Raw genomic sequence first — 22,816 nt, forward strand, 5'->3', positions numbered from 1 at the left:
AGCTGGGCAATATACTACGTGGCTGGGCAATATACTACGTGACTGGGCAATATACTACGTGACTGGGCAATATACTACGTGACTGGGCAATATACTACGTGGCTGGGCAATATACTACGTGGCTGGGCAATATACTACGTGACTGGGCAATATACTACGTAGCTGGGCAATATACTACGTGACTGGGCAATATACTACGTAGCTGGGCAATATACTACGTGACTGGGCAATATACTACGTGGCTGGGCAATATACTACGTGACTGGGCAATATACTACGTGACTGGGCAATATACTACGTGACTGGGCAATATACTACGTGACTGGGCAATATACTACGTGGTTGGGCAATATACTACGTGACTGGGCAATATACTATGTAGCTGGGCAATATACTACGTGACTGGGCAATATACTACGTGACTGGGCAATATACTACGTGACTGGGCAATATACTACGTGACTGGGCAATATACTACGTGGTTGGGCAATATACTACGTGACTGGGCAATATACTATGTAGCTGGGCAATATACTACGTGGCTGGGCAATATACTACGTGACTGGGCAATATACTACGTGACTGGGCAATATACTACGTGACTGGGCAATATACTACGTGGTTGGGCAATATACTACGTGACTGGGCAATATACTATGTAGCTGGGCAATATACTACGTGACTGGGCAATATACTATGTAGCTGGGCAATATACTACGTGACTGGGCAATATACTACGTGGCTGGGCAATATACTACGTGACTGGGCAATATACTACGTGACTGGGCAATATACTACGTGACTGGGCAATATACTACGTGGTTGGGCAATATACTACGTGGTTGGGCAATATACTACGTGACTGGGCAATATACTATGTGGGCTGGGCAATATACTACGTGGCTCTCTGCTGGGCAATATACTACGTGGCTGGGCAATATACTACGTGGCTGGGCAATATACTACGTGGCTGGGCAATATACTATGTGGCTGGGCAATATACTACGTGGCTGGGCAATATACTACGTGGCTGGGCAATATACTACGTGGACATGCATATTCTAGAATACCCGATGCGTTAGAATCGGGCCACTATCTAGTAATAATAATAATAATTCACACCGTTGGAGCCTACCTGGGCAGTTCGGTCAGATTTGCAGAGAAGTGTCCCAATTGAAGTGAATAGGCCAGCAGCTGTTCCTCGCACCGCCTGTAGGGGGCGCATTTCTTTATGAGATAGGATTCCTAATCATGAGCCCCCGGTATTGAGCCAATATTGTGCCGGACACAGCTCATGCGATATAAACCTGTCCTACAAGAGATGAGCGACCACCTTACCTCCGCAGCACAGAAGCCAGAAATCCCCCGTGTGAGCCCTCCAGACCTCCGCACGGCTGCCCTCACTTTCCTTTAGCGCTCTGTGCTCTTCCGTTGCTATGGTAACAATGCCGGCCCGGCGTCCCCACCTCTAGGCCTGGCCTCTTTGTTGACAACTTGATCTCGTCCGCTATGCCTTCTGGGAAATGTAGTTTATTACCCAGCTTATCGGTCGTTTACGTCCAGCTAGTGAACTACAACTCCCGCCATTCCACGCTCGCAGTCCCCGCCCCTGCTCTTCCAGCTGCCTCGGGTCCTCTCCCAGCGCAGATATTGCAGAGACGTCACTGAAGTGACAATAACCGAGCAGCGGGTGGAGGAGCGCGGTCCATGTAAACACCACGCGTGGGGGTCCCCGGGGCCTGTCGCCGCCACAGCGGTATGTTTGTCTCGGGGTGACGAGGGTCCTCGGGGGTCGCCGGGGACATCAGCTGTCAGTCCGCACTCCTTGTTGTCCTCAGTACACACTGATGCAACATTAGGGGGACGTCCGTACAGCGCCTGACCGGCTGCATGCGGGAGATGACAATATTACGCTTTCTCCCTACGGCGGGCGGCTCCATATGCTGCGACACCGCACAAAACACATTATTCCATCGCCATAAGCAGCAGCAACTTCGTGACATCATCACGTGACATGGCTACCCGCCGTTAGCGCTGTCTTTTTCCATTGTGTTGTCCTAGTGTTGGTTACATAAAGTTTTAGTCATTTGAATTTAAAAACTGTAGCAAGGGCTGAGCGTAGAGCAGGTATTGCACGGCGACCAATCAGGATACAGCTCTCTTATGTGTACAGCGGGTTGAGCTATGAACTGTAGACTCTGATTGGTTCATGTTATATTTACCTGTCCCGCCTTTTTTGTGCTGTAGGTGAGGAGTGCGGCGGCGCAGTCTGTGACAGCAGAGCATGCTGGGAGTTGTACAGTGCTGCCAGCAGTGAGCCATTGTTACTGTAGCTTGTATGTGACACAATTTATCATGCTGTAATGATTAAAAAAAAAACCTCTTCAACCAAAATATAAAAAAATGAAACACATGACTAAAATGCCTTAGGGAAAAAAACACAACACAAAAGTGTGTGTGTGAGGAGGCCTGAGAGTCCTATCCACAGGCGCCTGCAGAGAACCTTAGGCTATATTCACACTGTGTTCTTGCAGTTTTTTTATGCAAATGTTCAGCTGTGTTTCTCAGTACCAGCAAAGTCTATGGAATTTCAGAAATCTCATGTGCGCCACTTGTTTTTTTTCCCCTCAGTATTTTGTGCATTACCTTGGTTTCTGCAGAAAGCAGCTTGTCACTTTAAGCATTTCTCACCTACTGAAAGCAATGAGTAGCGCAAAAGCCGCTGAAAAAAAGCAGGTATCAGGTTTTGCTGTGTTTTTGGTGCCAAAACCTGATAAAGTAGAATCAGATTATTTTGATTTTATGCAATAAACTTTTATCAGCACGTACAAGAGACAGATGTACCAAAAACGGAACTAAAATTAAGCACAGCCTGCTTTTTTGCAGCAAGTTTCTTGCTGCCAAGAGAGCAGGTCATGCCTGCGGGGAAAAAAACGCATCAAAAATGCAACGTGTGAACGTAGCCTTATCCTCTTAAATATATGCAGGTGACATTTTAATTTGAACCCATTTCCCGCCTTGTAGTTTCCAGTCTGTGCTCTGGTGACCTGTCCTCACCACATCCGGTCAGCTGTGCCTAAATCAAACCATCCAGATGTGAGCCGTGGTAGATAGGAATCGATGAGCAGGGGCCACACTTTCCGATAGGCAGAGGGAGCTTAGTGTAGTGGCCGACCCCATGAGGAGTAGCCGAAGAGTTCAGCTGTGAAGCCTGAGGAATTCTGAATGCAGCTCTGGACAGTAGTCTGGTGTGTAAGGTATAATCCGTACATCTGTACTATGGCAATGTGCAGCAGTATATTTAGTATTTTGAGCTGTAAATATAGGGTGCAGAGGTTAAATAAAGGAGCATATGTGTTAAAAAACCTGTTAGTGCACATTGCTTGGGCTTGTTCTGTTTTCTGAAAACCAGTATGTCAGCACCCATAGATTTCCCCTCTAGTAAAATCATTTTAAACACTTTGAAGCCTTTATTTGGTAACCACATGACTGACACCTCCCCAATTTAGAGCAGTAGTTCGGCTCCTATATGCCTGTTTGTAGAGGGCTGCGGGGATGTAACTGACAGACACAGGTCTGACCCCGCAGACAGCGCTTGTTAGGAGCCTTGGACACAAAGGTTTGTTTCTATTTTATTATTCTCATCATGAGATAGTAGGCTTAATCAGGTGCACGCTGTTCCTGCAATTGGTCCCTGTCGCGGGAATGCCCTCTGGGCAGCTCCTAACACTGAAGTGCCCTCATTCCTTTGCAGTAAACCCTTTCCCGTCATCTCCTGTGTGATACCTGTAGTGTTTTGTCAGGAGACCGCTATAGCCATCACTTGAGAACAGGAGAACTGTTTTCTGGGTGACTAGTACTTCATTCAAGAGTGCATTTACTCTACATGATGCTCAGCGTTAAACGGCTGCCAAACCAAAGTGTCATAAACCTGAAGAACAAACATTTTGCTTGTTTGTCGGGTGATTGACAGCCTGCTTAGACTGCACAATTATTATGAAACAAGTATTCCTAGAAACACTCGTTCACAGCAATCTTGTAGTGTAAGGAGATCTGTTAGCAGGTTTTTGCTATAGAATTGGAGAGCTGTCTTATTCCAGTGATGTACGACTTACTGGGCTGCTTGATGCAGTGTTGATAGAGCTGTAGATGTAGCAGTGGTCAGAATGCAGAGCTGTGATAACGCCGACCACACCACCGAATGGCAGTTTCCTCTGTACGTTGTCAGAAAGCAGCTAATTAGTGGTGGGGGCGGGGTTATACAGATTAGCTGGACTGGCTTGCACGTGACTGCTAGTCTAGCAATTATAATCTCCTGATAATAAAACACTGATTGTATTCAAACTACAGCAAGCTGCTGAGTAAGTGGCATCCCTGGAATCAGGCTCTCTGTCCTAACATTATGCTTTTCTCAGATTAACAAATTAAATAGCAAAAACCTGCTGACAGATTCCCTTTATATAAGAACTAGATTAAAATGTCAATTACACAGTGATGTTATTAATAAAAGTAAGAATGGTTTGTTTGTGCTGGGTTCCAAGTCCCTTACCTAGCACTGTTAGCAGTTTCGCAGATTCCTTACTGACTCCTTTTTTTGTAAGGTATGTCAATTTGATTTCCTGCAGAAGGGTGAGGGCTGATTACTTGTGGAGACCCCCATCCTATAGCTAGTCTAACAGGCCAGGCAATACTGCCTTAGAATGTTCTACAAATTATCTCTCATCCAGATCCAAACCTCTAGTGCTATCTATTGGAGTTAGCTACCCTATACCATGTTTCAAAGTTCTTGCCCCTTCTCACTGACTGGCTATATAAGAAAATGCATATTCATATTTATTGTGTTTACGCAACGAAAACAAATTTATAAATAAATTTTTTTCAAAGCTAAGCAGGTCATCAAGCTGTAAGTTTAAAAAATAAAGTAGATATGTTTTAAACATGACAAACCGAAAAAATAAAATCAATATAATACATTACCATAATTCACAAAAAAACGCAAGTTAAAAAACACAAGTAACCTTAGCTAATTGGTGCAAAAATGCTGCATCGTGGGAACTTGGCCGAAGGCCTCATTCACACGTCAGTCCCTTTGTCTCACATACATAAAAAAAAAAGCAAACTGAATTTCATCAGTTTCTTTTTCACTGACGCAGAATAGAATATTTTCTCCACCTTCTCCTACTTATCCTATCAGTCGGTGAAAAATGGACAACACTGATGGTGTCTGAATGCTGTCTTTTCTTTCACTGACCCATAGTCTTGCGTTGCTGATTTTGATCTGACACTCGGATCAGTATTGGAGAAGTCGTAGCTATTTTGCACGAACCACTAGGTCCAAGGAAAAAATCGTGACGCGAACAGCCCCATAGATGGTCATAGGAACAAGTGCTATCTGTGACAAAAAGGATAGCACTAGTACATGAAATATCAATGTGTGAGTGAGCCCTAAGACCCCTGCAGCAGCTGGCGGTCCCCACACGGAGATAAGCACCTCCGTACACCATACTGGCAGAGAGAACTACGCACATTACAGTAGATGGGACACACAACATCTCTTGTGGTTAGACTTCCTGTTAGACATTTACATACACTCCAATAGTTTCATTTTCTTGTGAAGCAGTGAAATAGACACGTCTAGATTAGTGGATGAGTGTACACACTAAATATATAGAAAAATCCTTTTTTCCCCCCACACACATAGATTTTGATGGCAGACCATTCTGCATGTAAGAGCTGTCCAATGCGAAACATGGATCGGCCCCATTGATTTGATTTACTCTGCTCATGGATCTGTGGCTTGTCAAGCTTGGTTATCTTAGGCTTCTTTTACACATACCGGGTTTTTTGCAGCCCGTTATTGCGGGCCTTCTTTTGCAGGCCGTAGCACCGCAATTTTGACGTTCTGCTGCAAAAACGGACCGCAAAAAAAACTTGCAGATCGCCGTTTTTCAGGTTTCCAATACTATGGAAATAGTATTGGAAAAAAAAAACTGTGTTCCGCAAAACCGTAAGTCACAGTGCACCACAAAAACAAGCTTCTCTGGCCATGTCCGTAAGCCGTGAAAAAGATCGAGCAGGCTTGATCTTTTTTCACCGCCATACGGCGCACCGTGAAATTATTGCGGCCCCATAGAAATCTTTTGGGCCGCAAAAACAGGCCGCAAAACATCGGTATTTGTTAAAAAAAAAAAAAAAAGCCTAAGCCTATGTGCACACGTTGCGGATTAGCCTTAGGAATTTCTGGTGTGGATTCTGCCTCTCCTGGCAGAAAACGCAGCTGCGGTTCTGCAGCATTTTTTTGTGCGTTTTTGCTGCATTTTTTTTTTGTGTGGATTTGCTGCGTTTTTTACCCCTGCGGATTTCTATAATGGAATGGGTACCAAAACGCTACAGATTCTCAAAAAAGAAGTGACATGCTACTTTTTTTAAACCGCAGCGTTTCCGCAGCGGATTTTCCGCAACATGTGCACAGCTTCTTTTTTTTTTCTCATTGATTTACATTGTACTGTAAAACAATTGCGGATCTGCAGCGTTTCTGCACCGCAAAAAACGCTGCGGATCCGCAGAAAATCCGCAACGTGTGCACATAGCCTAAGGCTTTCATTGAATTTATGCCATGGAATATATATATATATGTATGTAGAGGGCCTTTCATGCTGATTAAATCCATACTTTGATGGTAGAAATCTGTTTAGCAGTTTTTGAGAAGTCCAGTTTTCAAATGGCGTGCAGTGATGTACCCCGAAGTGTTTGCGGCTCATTGGCATTCAGTTTCAGAGCTGAACATCTCCTGGCATTCCTCCCTATTAGCAGTCTGCTATTGTTTCAGTGGCCTGCTTTCCCTTTCCAGATTTCTCACCAGTGGCATCAGTGACCGGAGCACTGCATGTGCAGTAAGGTTCTCATGACATCACAAGACCGAGGGTATCGAGCTTTGCACTTTTACCTCATTTGCATGTGATTTCAATCCTGGATTTCTCAGAAACTGCAAAATCGATTTCTGTAATCAAGATTTGGCATACATGCCATTAGTTTGAGGTATAAAATTAGAGGGACATGGCAACACTTCCCGTTGTACAGGAAAGTTTCCACTATCCTGAATCAATATACCGTATGTTGGCTAGAGTCGTAATTTCGGGTTTAGTGAAGCACTACTCCCCTGTTTTTTTGTTTTTTTTTTTTATTTATTGCAGTGCTGGAGTGGTGTTACTAATCTAAGTAGTCTTATACTCACCAGTCACTCTCTTAGGCCTGAGTCACACTTAACGTATGAAAAATCGGTCCCATTCTCTCGCCCGAGAATCGCATCAATGTTCTTCGTATGTTGATCTGTATATAATCCGTTTGCAATGCAATTTCCTCGCATCTAATTATCCGCATGACATGCGTATGGCTTTACATTTCGCACTGCTTTTCCTCATTGAATTTAATGACTCAATGGGCTGAAATGAGAAAAATGTCAGTGTGGTGTCTGAATTTTTTTTTTCACACCCATAGACTTCCATTGGCGAGACTTGGCCGATATACGCGTAAAATCGCAGCATGCTGCAATTTCACTCACACATACTGTAGAATACGCCCGAGAAAAAAACGGTGATGTGAGCTGCCCCATAGATTAACAATGGTCCGAGTGCTATGCGATGTTTTCTCGCATAGCACTCGTCCGTAATATACGCTAATGTGACTCCAGCCTTAAAGGGAACCTGTCACCCCTAAATTCGAAGATGAGCTGAGCCCACTGGCATCAGGGGCTTATCTACAGCATTCTGGAATGCTGTAGATAAGCCCCCAATGTAACCTGAAAGATGAGAAAAAGAGGTTAGATTATACTCACCCAGGGGCGGTCCCGGTACGATGGGCATCGCGGTCCGGTCCGATGGGCGTCGCAGTCCGGTTCGGGGCCTCCCATCTTCATGCGATGACGTCCTCTTGTATTCACTCTGCGGCTCTGGTGCAGGCATACTTTGCCCTGTTGAGGGCAGAGCAAAGTACTGCAGTGCGCAGGCGCCCGGAAAGGTCAGAGAGGCGCAGCACCTGCGCACTGCAGTACTTTGCTCTACCCTCAACAGGGCAGATAAAGTACGCCGGAGCCGCAGCGTGAAGACAAGAAGAGGAAGTCATCCTATGATGATGGGAGGCCTCAGACCGCGACGCCCATCGGACCGGACCGCATCGGGACCGCCCCTGGGTGAGTATTATCTAACCTCTTTTTCTCATCTTTCAGAATACCTCAGAGCTTATCTAGAGCATTACAGAATGCTGTAGATAAGCCCCTGGTGCCGGTGGGCTTACCTCATCTTCCATTTTGGGGGTGACAGGTTCCCTTTAACCTGTTATCAGCCGGTCGTCTTCTGCAGGTTGTGATCTGCCGGATGGCACCAGTGTTTGCCGGATGAGCTGTAAATCACAACTCAATGTAAAGGTACCTTCACACATAACGATATTGTTAACGATATCGTTGCTTTTTGTGACGTAGCAACGATATCGTTAATAAAATCGTTATGTGTGACAGCGACCAACGATCAGGCCCCTGCTGGGAGATCGTTGGTCGCTGAAGAAAGTCCAGAACTTTATTTCGTCGCTGGACTCCCTGGAGACATCGCTGGATCGGCGTGTGTGACACCGATCCAGCGATGTCTTCACTGGTAACCAGGGTAAACATCGGGTAACTAAGCGCAGGGCCGCGCTTAGTAACCCGATGTTTACCCTGGTTACCATCCTAAAAGTAAAAAAAAACAAACACTACATACTTGCCTACAGCCGTCTGTCCTCCAGCGCTGTGCTCTGCACTCCTCCTGTACTGGCTGTGAGCGTCGGTCAGCCGGAAAGCAGAGCGGTGACGTCACCGCTCTGCTTTCCGGCCGCTGTGCTCACACAGACAGTACAGGAGGAGTGCAGAGCACAGCGCTGGAACACAGACGGCTGTAGGTAAGTATGTAGTGTTTGTTTTTTTTAACTTTTAGGATGGTAACCAGGGTAAACATCGGGTAACTAAGCGCGGCCCTGCGCTTAGTTACCCGATGTTTACCCTGGTTACCGGCATTGTTGGTCGCTGGAGAGCGGTCTGTGTGACAGCTCTCCAGCGACCAAACAGCGACGCTGCAGCGATCCGGATCGTTGTCGGTATCGCTGCAGCGTCGCTTAATGTGAAGGGGCCTTAAGTCTTTGAGAGGCAGAATGGAGCTCTCATAGACTTACGTTGAGAGATTGTGACCATTACCTCTGACTTCCGGTCAGTCAAAAGCTGCCATCACACAATGGCAGTGTGGGACTGGACCATTTATGGGAAGAGCTGAAGACTGTGGCTGGTAAGTATAATTATAGGGTCAGGCAACTTACCGTAGATTAGTTGCACCTCTCCAGCACTGAAATGAAGACTGCTGGAGTGGTGCTTTAACGGTTTTTCTTGCAAAATCAGCATAAAGCTACGTTCACAGTGATTTTTTTTTTTTCAACATTTTATTTTTATATATAGAAACTCCAAAGACTGCAAGGGTTTTTAAAACCATGAGTTTTGATTGGAGAATTTCTGCTCTAAAAACTCACTGTGAACATACCCTACAATGCTAAAAAAGCAAACAAACCCCATACTGCGAAAAAGTTTTGACATGATATACGGTAAATAGATTCTCTGTGCACTGTGTGATGTCACATTTCTAATTCCCCAACCTTTTTTAAAGTTTTTTTTCCATATGTAAAGGGATGCACCCAGTTCTGCTGGAAGGTGGGGAACCTGCACTGACAGTAATGTGGTTGCAAGCAATGATCTGCTGCTTTTCACCTACTCTACAGGAAGCTGTATTACGTGTTGTGTTTTGTCACTGCTAGATTGCATAGTTATTTTATTGATATGAATCTGGGAGGAGTGAGAGCAGTTATAAAGAACCTATCAGGTCCCCCAAGCCACCACCATAACACTCTAGAGTTCTATTTCTGCATTCCAATAATGTCCTTGTTGTCCAAGGCCAACCTTTATATTTGTGCCAAACCAAATTTTACATTGCCAATCACCGTATGCAAATGACCCAGGACTAGTTGGGTGGGACATTGCTTCCTCCAAACTAGTTGACCTCATGACCTGTAAATATACCCCCAGGTGGGCCATTTATATGGATACACCTAAATAAAATGGGAATGGTTGGTGAAATCAACTTCCTGTTTGTGGCACATTAGTAAATGGGAGGGGCAAAACTTTTCAAGATGGGTGGTGACCATGGCGGCCATTTTGAAGTCAGCCATTTTGGATCCAACTTTTTTTTTTCCCAATGGGAAGAGGGTCATGTGACACATCAAACTTATTGAGAATTTCACAAGAAAAACAATGGTGTGCTTGGTTGTAACGTAACTTTATTCTTTCATGAGTTATTTACAAGTTTATGACCACTTGTACAATGTGTTCAAAGTGCTGCCAATTGTGTTGAATTGTCAATGCAACCCTCCTACTCTTGACACACCGATAGCAACACCGCAGAAGAAATGCTAGCACAGGCTTCCTGTATCCGTTGTTTCAGATGCTGCACATCTCGTATCTTCGCAGCATAGACACTTGCCTTCAGAGAACCCCAAAGACAAAAGTCTAAGGTGCACCACCACATTATGGGTGTCAGGTCCGAGCATTCCTAACTGAACGGTTTCCTGGAAAGTGGATTGGTCGTCGTGGGCCAGTTGAATTGCCACCAAGGTCTCCCGATCTGACACCCTTAGGGTATGTGCACACGTTCAGGATTTCTTGCAGAAATTTCCTGACACAAACCGGACATTTGTGCCAGAAATCTGCATTCAGTTTTTGCGCGTTTTTTTGTACGTTTTTTGCATGTTTTTTCCTAATGCATTAAATAGCGGGAAAAACGCTAAAAATCCGCAAAATTAATGAACATGCTACTTTTTTTTTTTTTACCGCGATGCGTTTTTTTTTCGCGGAAAAAAACGCATCATGTGCACAAAAATTGCAGAATGCATTCTAAATTATAGGATGCTTATGTATGCGTTTTTATCGCGAAAAAACCTGAACGTGTTTACATAGCCTCAGACTTTTATATCTGGGGTCAACTGAAGGCAATTTTCTATGCTGTGAAGATACGAGATGTGCAGCATTTGAAATAACGAATACTGGAAGCCTGTGCTAGCATTTCTTCTGGCCCACCCTGTATAATGAATGGAGAATTTCAGAGCCCCAACCTAGTTAGGGAATACCCCCTAAGCCTTGCACAGGGTGCTTCTGGTCTCACAGTTAAGATGAATCACTGAATTGGAATTGTTAATTACATTTTCTATATATTTTTTAGCAAAAATGTCTGAAAACTCAAGTGATAGTGAATCATCATGTGGATGGACTATTATCAACCATGAGGTAAATGATTGTCCTCTATGCTGTCTTTACTGTTAACCTTCTTAACCTGTGACACGAACTTAAGGTACCTTCACACATAACGATTTCGTTAACGATATCGTTGCTTTTTGTGACGTAGTAACGATCCCGCTAATGATCTCGTTATGTGTGACAGCGACCAACGATCAGGCCCCTGCTGGGAGATCGTTGGTCGCTGGGAATGATCAGGACCTTTTTTTTGGTCGCTGATCACCCGCTGTCATCGCTGGATCGGCATGTGTGACGCCGATCCAGTGATGTGTTCACTGGTAACCAGGGTAAACATCGGGTTTCTAAGCGCAGGGCAGCGCTTAGTAACCCGATGTTTACCCTGGTTACCATTGTAAAAGTTAAAAAAAACAAACAGTACATACTCACATTCCGGTGTCTCACGTCCCCCGGCGTCAGCTTCCTGCACTGACTGTCAGCGCTGGCCAGCCGTAAAGCAGAGCACAGCGGTGATGTCACTGCTGTGCTCTGCTTTACGGCCGGCCGGTGCTGACACAGTGCAGGGAAGCTGACGCCGGGGGACGTGACAGACACCGGAATGTAAGTATGTACTGTTTTTTTTAACTTTTACAATGGTAACCAGGGTAAACATTGGGTTACTAAGCGCGGCCCTGCGCTTAGTAACCCGATGTTTACCCTGGTTACTCGGGGACTTCGGCATCGTTGGTCGCTGGAGAGCTGTCTGTGTGACAGCTCTCCAGCGACCACACAACGACCTAAACAGCGACGCTGCAGCGATCGGCATTGTTGTCTATATCGCTGCAGCGTCGCTAAATGTGACGGTACCTTTAGTCTAGACCAGGGTTTCCCAAGCTCCAGTCCTCACGGCCCCCAACAGATAAGGTTTCAGGATGTCCTTAGGATCGCAGAGGTGAGAGAACCTCCACAGTTTCTGATGCTTTGATATTAATTCCTTACCCTGTCCAATACTAAGGGAATCCTGAAAACCTGATCTATGGGGGCAGTGAGGACTGGAGTTTGGGAAACACTAGTCTAGACAAAGCCATGCTAAAAACTAATGGGCCTGATTCCATGTACCTTCTGATATCCATGCAGCTGAAGGCAGGCAAACAGACTGCAGGTATATCTTGATTTGATGCCCCTTGCATGCAATTTGTTTTTCTGTAATGAAGACAAATTCCCTAATAAAATGTTTATCACAGTTTCATGCCTTTCCCTGCTGGATAAAGTTATTAAAAAGTGAAAATGTAGTTACTCTTTAAAACACAGTGTTTCCAGGGATATGTTCATTATATCTTCCAATTACTGATCTTGCTATTACTTTGGCACATGACATTGTTTTATCTCACATTTTGTTATGTTGGATCGGATGGCATTAACGTGACAAGTACTGAATCGCTATGGTAGCCCTACTGCTGGCATATAGTACCGCTCTGGAGTATTCCTGACCTCCGCACACAGCCAGCCCATGGCGAGCAGCGCGTGCCCACAGCCTACATGAATTATTGAGCCGATGAGCTGTTTTTAGATCCTATGTCATTTGTAGCTCAGTTACCACTGAAAGGGATTTTGCACCTTCAGGGTGAGGTCGTTGTTTAATCATTCAACGTGATTACCATGGTGTCCAACAGAGGTTCAGCGATGTATAATTATTAGTGATGAGTGAGTGTACTCGTTGCTCGGGTTTTCCTGAGCACGCTCGGGTGGTCTCCGAGAATTTATGACTGCTCAGAGATTAAGTTTTCATCGCCTCAACAGCATGATTTACAGCTACTAGCCTGCTTGATTTACATGTGGGGATTCCCTAGCAACCAGGCAACCCCCACATGTACTCAGCCTGGCTAGTAGATGTAAATCATTCAGCTGCCGTGAGGAAAACTAAATCTCCGAGCACTAACAAATACTCGGAGGTCACCCGAGCGTGCTCAGGAAAACCCGAGCACCGAGTACAGTCGCTCATCACTACTAATTATATCTAATGTACTGGTAGGGAAGAAGAAATGTAAATCTCAGGTATTGCTGCCAGTGTGCGCACACAATCTAAATATTCTAGAATATCCTCTTACAGATATTTCCTGGCTAACGTGAATAATCCTTTCTGTAGAAGTGGAGCAGGAGGCTGACTGTTACCTGATCTGAAGAATAGTAGATTGCTTACTAGTGGTTTTGATCAGTTACCCTGACCATTTCATTGTGTGTTGTGACTAAAGGCTTCACACTACTGTATTGAAAGTGCAAAAAAAACCTCTGATTTGTTCAGATGTCTCCTAATCTATTAATTCTGTTTGTATTAGGGCTCGGACATAGAGACCCTACACTCTGAAATCGGGCCAGGCCCAAACCTCCCTTTACAACACAGTTCTTTGTTTGCTGAAAACATGCAGCTAGATTCAACATACGAATTGGCAGGTAATAAAATAAATGCTTGGTATTTGATGCCGGTAACGTCTTCTAACCCAAGTATCTACTGACACTATGTATTCAATGCAGATGTCTGCAATAAGGAGGCTACTGTGTCAAGTGTGGAAAATCTGCCCTCTACTTCAGAAGATCATCAGAGAGCCGAAGAGGTACTGCGCTATCCACATGTTCCTTCAATCAAAATCTGATCATGGATCTTTATGATGATGATCAGATCACCTGTATGTAGCAGAATTACTCACTTGCTATGAGACTGACCACCAGGTGGCGTTCATAGCAAGCTGGCAGTGACAACCATATAGGTCTCCAGGAGACCTCTGGTTGTCATGCCAACCCATCAGTGACCTGCGATCACGTGACAGGGTCACCGGTGGGCAGATTTCCGGCACGATCGCCGGAAATGCATTTTAAATGCCGCTGTCAGCGTTTGACAGCGGCATTTAACGGGTTAACAGCCGTGGGTGCATCGCGATTCCACCCGTGGCTATTCCGGGCACATGTTAGCTGTTCAAAACAGCTGATATGTGCTGGGAAAGATGTGGGCTCACCGCCAGAACCCAGATCAAAGCAGGGAATCCGACATCGGTTTAAATGTATGCCTGATGTCGGAAAGGGGTTAAAGAAGCAGTCAAATCAAAATGTGTATTCTCCTAATATATTGCAATCATCATACTATATGGCATTTTGCCCTTCTACCCAGTTAATTCTTCTCTTTTCCATTAGGTCTACTACATCACATGATTAAAAACTGACTAGCTGAATCCATCTTAGCTCTATATAGAAACAGGTCAGTTTTCCCTGTATGACTCATGAGTCTCTGCAAAAGTCCCAGTTTGGGGGGGTGGGGGAAATGTTGGAGCAGCTGGGTCAGGAGGTGGAGAGGGGAATGATAAATGCAGGGACCAGAGACTTCCTGTTTCTTCTACACAGAACAGAGAAAAGAGAAGAATCAACTGGGTAGAAAGGCAAAATGAGCAATTGTAAGTACACTGTGCTATATAGTATGATGACTGCAGTATATTGAGGATAAAAACTTTGTTGGGGTGCTTCTTTAAGTCTGTCACTTACAGTGAACCTGTCACCAGGTTTGGCCAATGAGATACGGCCACCACCTTTCAGGCCTGATATACAGCATTCTATAATAGACACCCCTCGGACCGGACCGCCCCGCAGGGGAGTATAATAAAAGCTCTTTATATTCTCTTACAGGTCGGGTTGGAGGCAGAGGTACAGTCAGCATTATAGAATTCTGTATATCGGGCCTGAAAGGTGATGGCTGTATCCCATAGCCAAAGACATACTGATAGGGAATTTAGTGAGCCCCAACGGGGACAGCAACGATAATGTGTGCAACCTGTAAGGCGCTGCAGAATGTTAGCGCTATATAAAAATAAAGATTATTATTATTATAGATCAGCCACACCTGGTGACTGGTTCCCTGTAAGGGGGTTGACCGCTTTCTCTTAGTGCATTGTATGGACAGAAGTGCTGGTCAGTGTGTGAATAAAGCTGCACTAACAAGACAAAGTGGCCAACCTCTTTATCAGCTGGAGTCTAGCATTGCAGATGTAGTCACTTTTAGGTTGCTGGCAAGCTTGGATTGGCTGAAGTATGTTCATTCCTGCACTGTATTTTATTAACCTTGGTTCTTTGGCTGGCCATATGCTGCAGACTTTAAACAGCTGAGGAAAAAATATTGATTCAGACCATATTCTGCTGCTAATGCCAGCCTGGCACGGACATCTGTACAAAACTTGATCGTCTGTGTTAGACTTTTTCAGTTGATGTTGGATGTAGTTCAGAGTAGTAAGTGGAGTGTTTTTTTTCTTTACCACGGACAAGTGATCACCAGTTCAATTTCACTAAAAAAGGACTTTAAAAAATCTGGCGTGTGTGGGTAAATGTGTCTATGCATATAACACACACATGTATATGTATGTATATTGCCTTTTAAAGGTTTGGCCACACCTTGTCAAAATTATGGTTATTGTGAACAGTTGAGCAAGTTGAAGATAAAATGATTTCTGAAATACCTCAAGTTAAAGATGACACATTTACTTTGTATTATAGGCACACAAAAAATAAATATATAATATATTTTCATCTTTTACATTTTTTCCCGTTCATGACCGGAGATATTTTCGTTTTTGCGTTTTTAGTTTTTAGTTTTTTGCTCCCCTTCTTCCCACGGCCATAACTTTTTTTTATTTTTTGGTCAATATGGCCTTGTGAGGGCTTGTTTTTTGCGAGATGAGTTGTACTTTTGAACAACACCATTGGTTTTAACATATCGTGTACTGAAAAACGAGAAAATAAATTCCAAGTGCGGTGAATTTGCAAAAAAAGGGCAGTTCTGCAATATTTTTTTGTTTTGCTCTTTTACTATATTCACTAGACTGGCCTGCCATTATGATTCTCCAGGCCATTACGAATTCATAGAGACCAAACATGTCTAGACTCTTTTTTTTATCTAAGCGGTGAAAAAAAATTCCAAAATTTGTTTAAAAAAAAAAAAAGCGCTATTCTAAAGTTGCCTTCAGATGACCCCAGAGGTAAGTCTAAGGGGATTTGAAAAACCCAATAACAATAGTACGGAATCTCAGAGACATATAACCACCAAAACAGAAAACAGAGATCCCTAAAAAATAACTTTTAATAATACCATTAAAAAACTATATTTATCCAAGATATTAAAACAGTATTAAATGTACCTAATGGACCCTAGCATGAACTACAATGAGTCCTACCTGGCAGTGGAGGTTGGCACCCTACTTTTCTGCGGTTGGCGCCCCCACTCCTCGACGGCTAACCCTTTAAGGCCCTATTAAGGACCTAGAATAGAAGAAAGGCTAAATACGCCCTACTCTCAACACCTATACTAATCACCTGCCTGCCAGTGGAGGTTGGCACCCTACTTTACTGCGGTAGGCGCCCCCACTCAACGGTGGCTAGCCCTAGGGTCCCTAATAATCCCTAAAATAAAGGATAGACAAACAGATATTGTCCCACAAACACCGCGATAATCGTAGGAGAGAGAAAAAAAACACAAAACGAGAAAATAAGATCCCAGAAATAGATAGATAATAAATTTGGAAATCATAAGAAATAGCACTGTACTCTAATGCTATACCACAAAGGGTAAGCCAATAATGTTATAGTGGAGGCACTATGTTAGCCTCCAGGTAATATGATACTGCCCAAATACGGGTATGCTGGGTGCAGCAATTTTAATGTCCACAAACAGAAACCCAGCACTCAACTGAGGAACCACTCTCGTGACATTGTATATCAGTATTTGATGTCAAAATAACAACTAGTATGTGTCCATAAATATGGCACAACAACCATGACACAGAGTGGACAAAAAAGACAAGCTACAAGGCAGCACCTGGGATCACAATCACCACTAAACAATAAAGTGGCGAAACTTCATCAAAATATATAACACATGAGAATTTAAGGACACAATCGTCCTAATGGTGCAGAAATAGACAGTCAGACTTAGATGTCACCAATATACTCATCTATTTGTTGTATTCTCATGGTTTGAACCCGGCTGCTGCCACAAAATCCAGAGCGGTACTATGGACATAACCAGCATCTGTCAGATGGTCCCCAAGCAATGCCCATTGCTTGGGGACCATCTGACAGATGCTGGTTATGTCCATAGTACCGCTCTGGATTTTGTGGCAGCAGCCGGGTTCAAACCATGAGAATACAACAAATAGATGAGTATATTGGTGACATCTAAGTCTGACTGTCTATTTCTGCACCATTACATAGTAACATAGTAACATAGTTAGTAAGGCCGAAAAAAGACATTTGTCCATCCAGTTCAGCCTATATTCCATCATAATAAATCCCCAGATCTACGTCCTTCTACAGAACCTAATAATTGTATGATACAATATTGTTCTGCTCCAGGAAGACATCCAGGCCTCTCTTGAACCCCTCGACTGAGTTCGCCATCACCACCTCCTCAGGCAAGCAATTCCAGATTCTCACTGCCCTAACAGTAAAGAATCCTCTTCTATGTTGGTGGAAAAACCTTCTCTCCTCCAGACGCAAAGAATGCCCCCTTGTGCCCGTCACCTTCCTTGGTATAAACAGATCCTCAGCGAGATATTTGTATTGTCCCCTTATATACTTATACATGGTTATTAGATCGCCCCTCAGTCGTCTTTTTTCTAGACTAAATAATCCTAATTTCGCTAATCTATCTGGGTATTGTAGTTCTCCCATCCCCTTTATTAATTTTGTTGCCCTCCTTTGTACTCTCTCTAGTTCCATTATATCCTTCCTGAGCACCGGTGCCCAAAACTGGACACAGTACTCCATGTGCGGTCTAACTAGGGATTTGTACAGAGGCAGTATAATGCTCTCATCATGTGTATCCAGACCTCTTTTAATGCACCCCATGATCCTGTTTGCCTTGGCAGCTGCTGCCTGGCACTGGCTGCTCCAGGTAAGTTTATCATTAACTAGGATCCCCAAGTCCTTCTCCCTGTCAGATTTACCCAGTGGTTTCCCGTTCAGTGTGTAATGGTGATATTGATTCCCTCTTCCCATGTGTATAACCTTACATTTATCATTGTTAAACCTCATCTGCCACCTTTCAGCCCAAGTTTCCAACTTATCCAGATCCATCTGTAGCAGAATACTATCTTCTCTTGTATTAACTGCTTTACATAGTTTTGTATCATCTGCAAATATCGATATTTTACTGTGTAAACCTTCTACCAGATCATTAATGAATATGTTGAAGAGAACAGGTCCCAATACTGACCCCTGCGGTACCCCACTGGTCACAGCGACCCAGTTAGAAACTATACCATTTATAACCACCCTCTGCTTTCTATCACTAAGCCAGTTACTAACCCATTTACACACATTTTCCCCCAGACCAAGCATTCTCATTTTGTGTACCAACCTCTTGTGCGGCACGGTATCAAACGCTTTGGAAAAATCGAGATATACCACGTCCAATGACTCACCGTGGTCCAGTCTATAGCTTACCTCTTCATAAAAACTGATTAGATTGGTTTGACAGGAGCGATTTCTCATAAACCCATGCTGATATGGAGTTAAACAGTTATTCTCATTGAGATAATCCAGAATAACATCCCTCAGAAACCCTTCAAATATTTTACCAACAATAGAGGTTAGACTTACTGGCCTATAATTTCCAGGTTCACTTTTAGAGCCCTTTTTGAATATTGGCACCACATTTGCTATGCGCCAGTCCTGCGGAACAGACCCTGTCGCTATAGAGTCACTAAAAATAAGAAATAATGGTTTATCTATTACATTACTTAGTTCTCTTAGTACTCGTGGGTGTATGCCATCTGGACCCGGAGATTTATCTATTTTAATCTTATTTAGCCGGTTTCGCACCTCTTCTTGGGTTAGATTGGTGACCCTTAATATAGGGTTTTCATTGTTTCTTGGGATTTCACCTAGCATTTCATTTTCCACCGTGAATACCGTGGAGAAGAAGGTGTTTAATATGTTAGCTTTTTCCTCGTCATCTACAACCATTCTTTCCTCAATATTTTTTAAGGGGCCTACATTTTCAGTTTTTATTCTTTTACTATTGATATAGTTGAAGAACAGTTTGGGATTAGTTTTAAGGACGATTAGGACATTAGGACATTAGGACGATTGTGTCCTTAAATTCTCATGTGTTATATATTTTGATGAAGTTTCGCCACTTTATTGTTTAGTGGTGATTGTGATCCCAGGTGCTGCCTTGTAGCTTGTCTTTTTTGTCCACTCTGTGTCATGGTTGTTGTGCCATATTTATGGACACATACTAGTTGTTATTTTGACATCAAATACTGATATACAATGTCACGAGAGTGGTTCCTCAGTTGAGTGCTGGGTTTCTGTTTGTGGACATTAAAATTGCTGCACCCAGCATACCCGTATTTGGGCAGTATCATATTACCTGGAGGCTAACATAGTGCCTCCACTATAACATTATTGGCTTACCCTTTGTGGTATAGCATTAGAGTACAGTGCTATTTCTTATGATTTCCAAATTTATTATCTATCTATTTCTGGGATCTTATTTTCTCGTTTTGTGTTTTTTTTCTCTCTTCTACGGGTATCGCGGTGTTTGTGGGACAATATCTGTTTGTCTATCCTTTATTTTAGGGATTATTAGGGACCCTAGGGCTAGCCACCGTTGAGTGGGGGCGCCTACCGCAGTAAAGTAGGGTGCCAACCTCCACTGGCAGGCAGGTGATTAGTATAGGTGTTGAGAGTAGGGCGTATTTAGCCTTTCTTCTATTCTAGGTCCTTAATAGGGCCTTAAAGGGTTAGCCGTCGAGGAGTGGGGGCGCCAACCGCAGAAAAGTAGGGTGCCAACCTCCACTGCCAGGTAGGACTCATTGTAGTTCATGCTAGGGTCCATTAGGTACATTTAATACTGTTTTAATATCTTGGATAAATATAGTTTTTTAATGGTATTATTAAAAGTTATTTTTTAGGGATCTCTGTTTTCTGTTTTGGTGGTTGTAAGTCTAAGGGGGTCAGATCAGGAGACCTTGGTGGCCATTCAACTGGCCCACGAAGACCAATCCACTTTCCAGGAAAATGTTCATATAGGAATGCTCCGACCTGACACCATGGTGGTGGTGCACCATCTTGGGTGTCATGTCCGAGCATTTCTACATTAACTGTTTCCTGCAAAGTGGATTGGTCGTCTTGGGCCAGTTGAATGGCCACCAAGGTCTCCCGATCTGACCCCCTTAGACTTTTGTCTTTGGGGTCCTTTGAAGGCAATTGTCTATGCTGTGAAGATACGAGATGTCCAGCATCTGAAACAATGGATACTGGAAGCCTGTGCTAGCATTTCTTCTGCAGTGTTGCTATCAGTGTGTCAAGAGTAGGAGATGAGGTTTGCACTGACAATCCAACACAATGGGCAGCACTTTGAACACATTTTATAAGTGGTCGTAAACTTGTAAATTACTCATGAAAGAATAAAGTTATGTTAAAACCAAGCGCACCATTGTTTTTCTTGTGAAATTCTCAATAAGTTTGATGTCACATGACCCTCTTCCCATTGAAAAAAAGTTGGATCCAAAATGGCTTCAAAATGGCCGCCATGGTCACCACCCATCTTGAAAAGTTTTCCCCCTCCCATATACTAATGTGCCACAAACAGGAAGTTGATATCACCAACCATTCCCATTATATATAGGTGTATCCATATAAATGGCCCACCCTGTATGTGTGTATATGTGTGTATGAGTGTGTATATGTGTGTATGAGTGTGTATATATACAGTGGGGCAAAAAAGTATTTAGTCAGTCAGCAATAGTGCAAGTTCCACCACTTAAAAAGATGAGAGGCGTCTGTAATTTACATCATAGGTAGACCTCAACTATGGGAGACAAACTGAGAAAAAAAAATCCGGAAAATCACATTGTCTGTTTTTTTATCATTTTTTTTGCATATTATGGTGGAAAATAAGTATTTGGTCAGAAACAAACAATCAAGATTTCTGGCTCTCACAGACCTGTAACTTCTTCTTTAAGAGTCTCCTCTTTCCTCCACTCATTACCTGTAGTAATGGCACCTGTTTAAACTTATCAGTATAAAAAGACACCTGTGCACACCCTCAAACAGTCTGACTCCAAACTCCACTATGGTGAAGACCAAAGAGCTGTCAAAGGACACCAGAAACAAAATTGTAGCCCTGCACCATGCTGGGAAGTCTGATTCTGCAATATCCAACCAGCTTGGAGTGAAGAAATCAACAGTGGGAGCAATAATTAGAAAATGGAAGACATACAAGACCATTGATAATCTCCCTCGATCTGGGGCTCCACGCAAAATCCCACCCTGTGGGGTCAGAATGATCACAAGAACGGTGAGCAAAAATCCCAGAACCACGCGGGGGGACCTAGTGAATGAACTGCAGAGAGCTGGGACCAATATAACAAGGCCTACCATAAGTAACACACTACGTCACCATGGACTCAGATCCTACAGTGCCAGACGTGTCCCACTGCTTAAGCCAGTACATGTCCGGGCCCGTCTGAAGTTTGCTAGAGAGCATTTGGATGATCCAGAGGAGTTTTGGGAGAATGTCCTATGGTCTGATGAAACCAAACTGGAACTGTTTGGTAGAAACACAACTTGTCATGTTTGGAGGAAAAAGAATACTGAGTTGCATCCATCAAACACCATACCTACTGTAAAGCATGGTGGTGGAAACATCATGCTTTGGGGCTGTTTCTCTGCAAAGGGGCCAGGACGACTGATCCGGGTACATGAAAGAATGAATGGGGCCATGTATCGTGAGATTTTGAGTGCAAACCTCCTTACATCAGCAAGGGCATTGAAGATGAAACGTGGCTGGGTCTTTCAACATGACAATGATCCAAAGCACACCGCATGGGCAACGAAGGAGTGGCTTCGTAAGAAGCATTTCAAGGTCCTGGAGTGGCCTAGCCAGTCTGCAGATCTCAACCCTATAGAAAACCTTTGGAGGGAGTTGAAAGTCTGTGTTGCCAAGCGAAAAGCCAAAAACATCACTGATCTAGAGGAGATCTGCATGTAGGAATGGGCCAACATACCAACAACAGTGTGTGGCAACCTTGTGAAGATTTACAGAAAACGTTTGACCTCTGTCATTGCCAGCAAAGGATATATTACAAAGTATTGAGATGAAATTTTGTTTCTGACCAAATACTTATTTTCCACCATAATATGCAAATAAAATGTTAAAAAAACAGACAATGTGATTTTCTGGATTTTTTTTTTCTCAGTTTGTCTCCCATAGTTGAGGTCTACCTATGATGTAAATTACAGACGCCTCTCATCTTTTTAAGTGGTGGAACTTGCACTATTGCTGACTGACTAAATACTTTTTTGCCCCACTGTATATGTATGTATGTATGCAATATTGTAACTGAAGAAATCTGGAACTTTTTAATGGATAAATAAGAGGTATATTTTACTCTACCATTGGACTGGTCGCTGGAGAAACTAAAAGATATATATATATATATATATATATATATATATATATATATATATATATAT

General features: G+C 43.4%; 1 protein-coding gene across 2 annotated transcripts in view; it reads left to right on the forward strand.

Annotated features, from left to right (window-relative positions):
* Positions 1 to 1,627: 1,627 nt before the first annotated feature.
* The window catches only part of CCPG1 (cell cycle progression 1), an 86,632-nt gene continuing 65,443 nt past the window's right edge, over positions 1,628 to 22,816 (forward strand). For both annotated transcript variants that reach the window (XM_069765953.1, XM_069765954.1), the window contains exons 1-4: positions 1,628 to 1,756; positions 11,286 to 11,350; positions 13,633 to 13,747; positions 13,829 to 13,908. In XM_069765953.1, coding sequence (XP_069622054.1) covers positions 11,291 to 11,350; positions 13,633 to 13,747; positions 13,829 to 13,908 — 255 coding nt within the window. In that variant the 5' untranslated portion in view covers positions 1,628 to 1,756; positions 11,286 to 11,290. The remainder of the gene's footprint in view (positions 1,757 to 11,285; positions 11,351 to 13,632; positions 13,748 to 13,828; positions 13,909 to 22,816) is intronic.

Source organism: Ranitomeya imitator, chromosome 4, assembly GCF_032444005.1.
Source record: "Ranitomeya imitator isolate aRanImi1 chromosome 4, aRanImi1.pri, whole genome shotgun sequence".
Classification (NCBI taxonomy): Eukaryota; Metazoa; Chordata; class Amphibia; order Anura; family Dendrobatidae; genus Ranitomeya; species Ranitomeya imitator.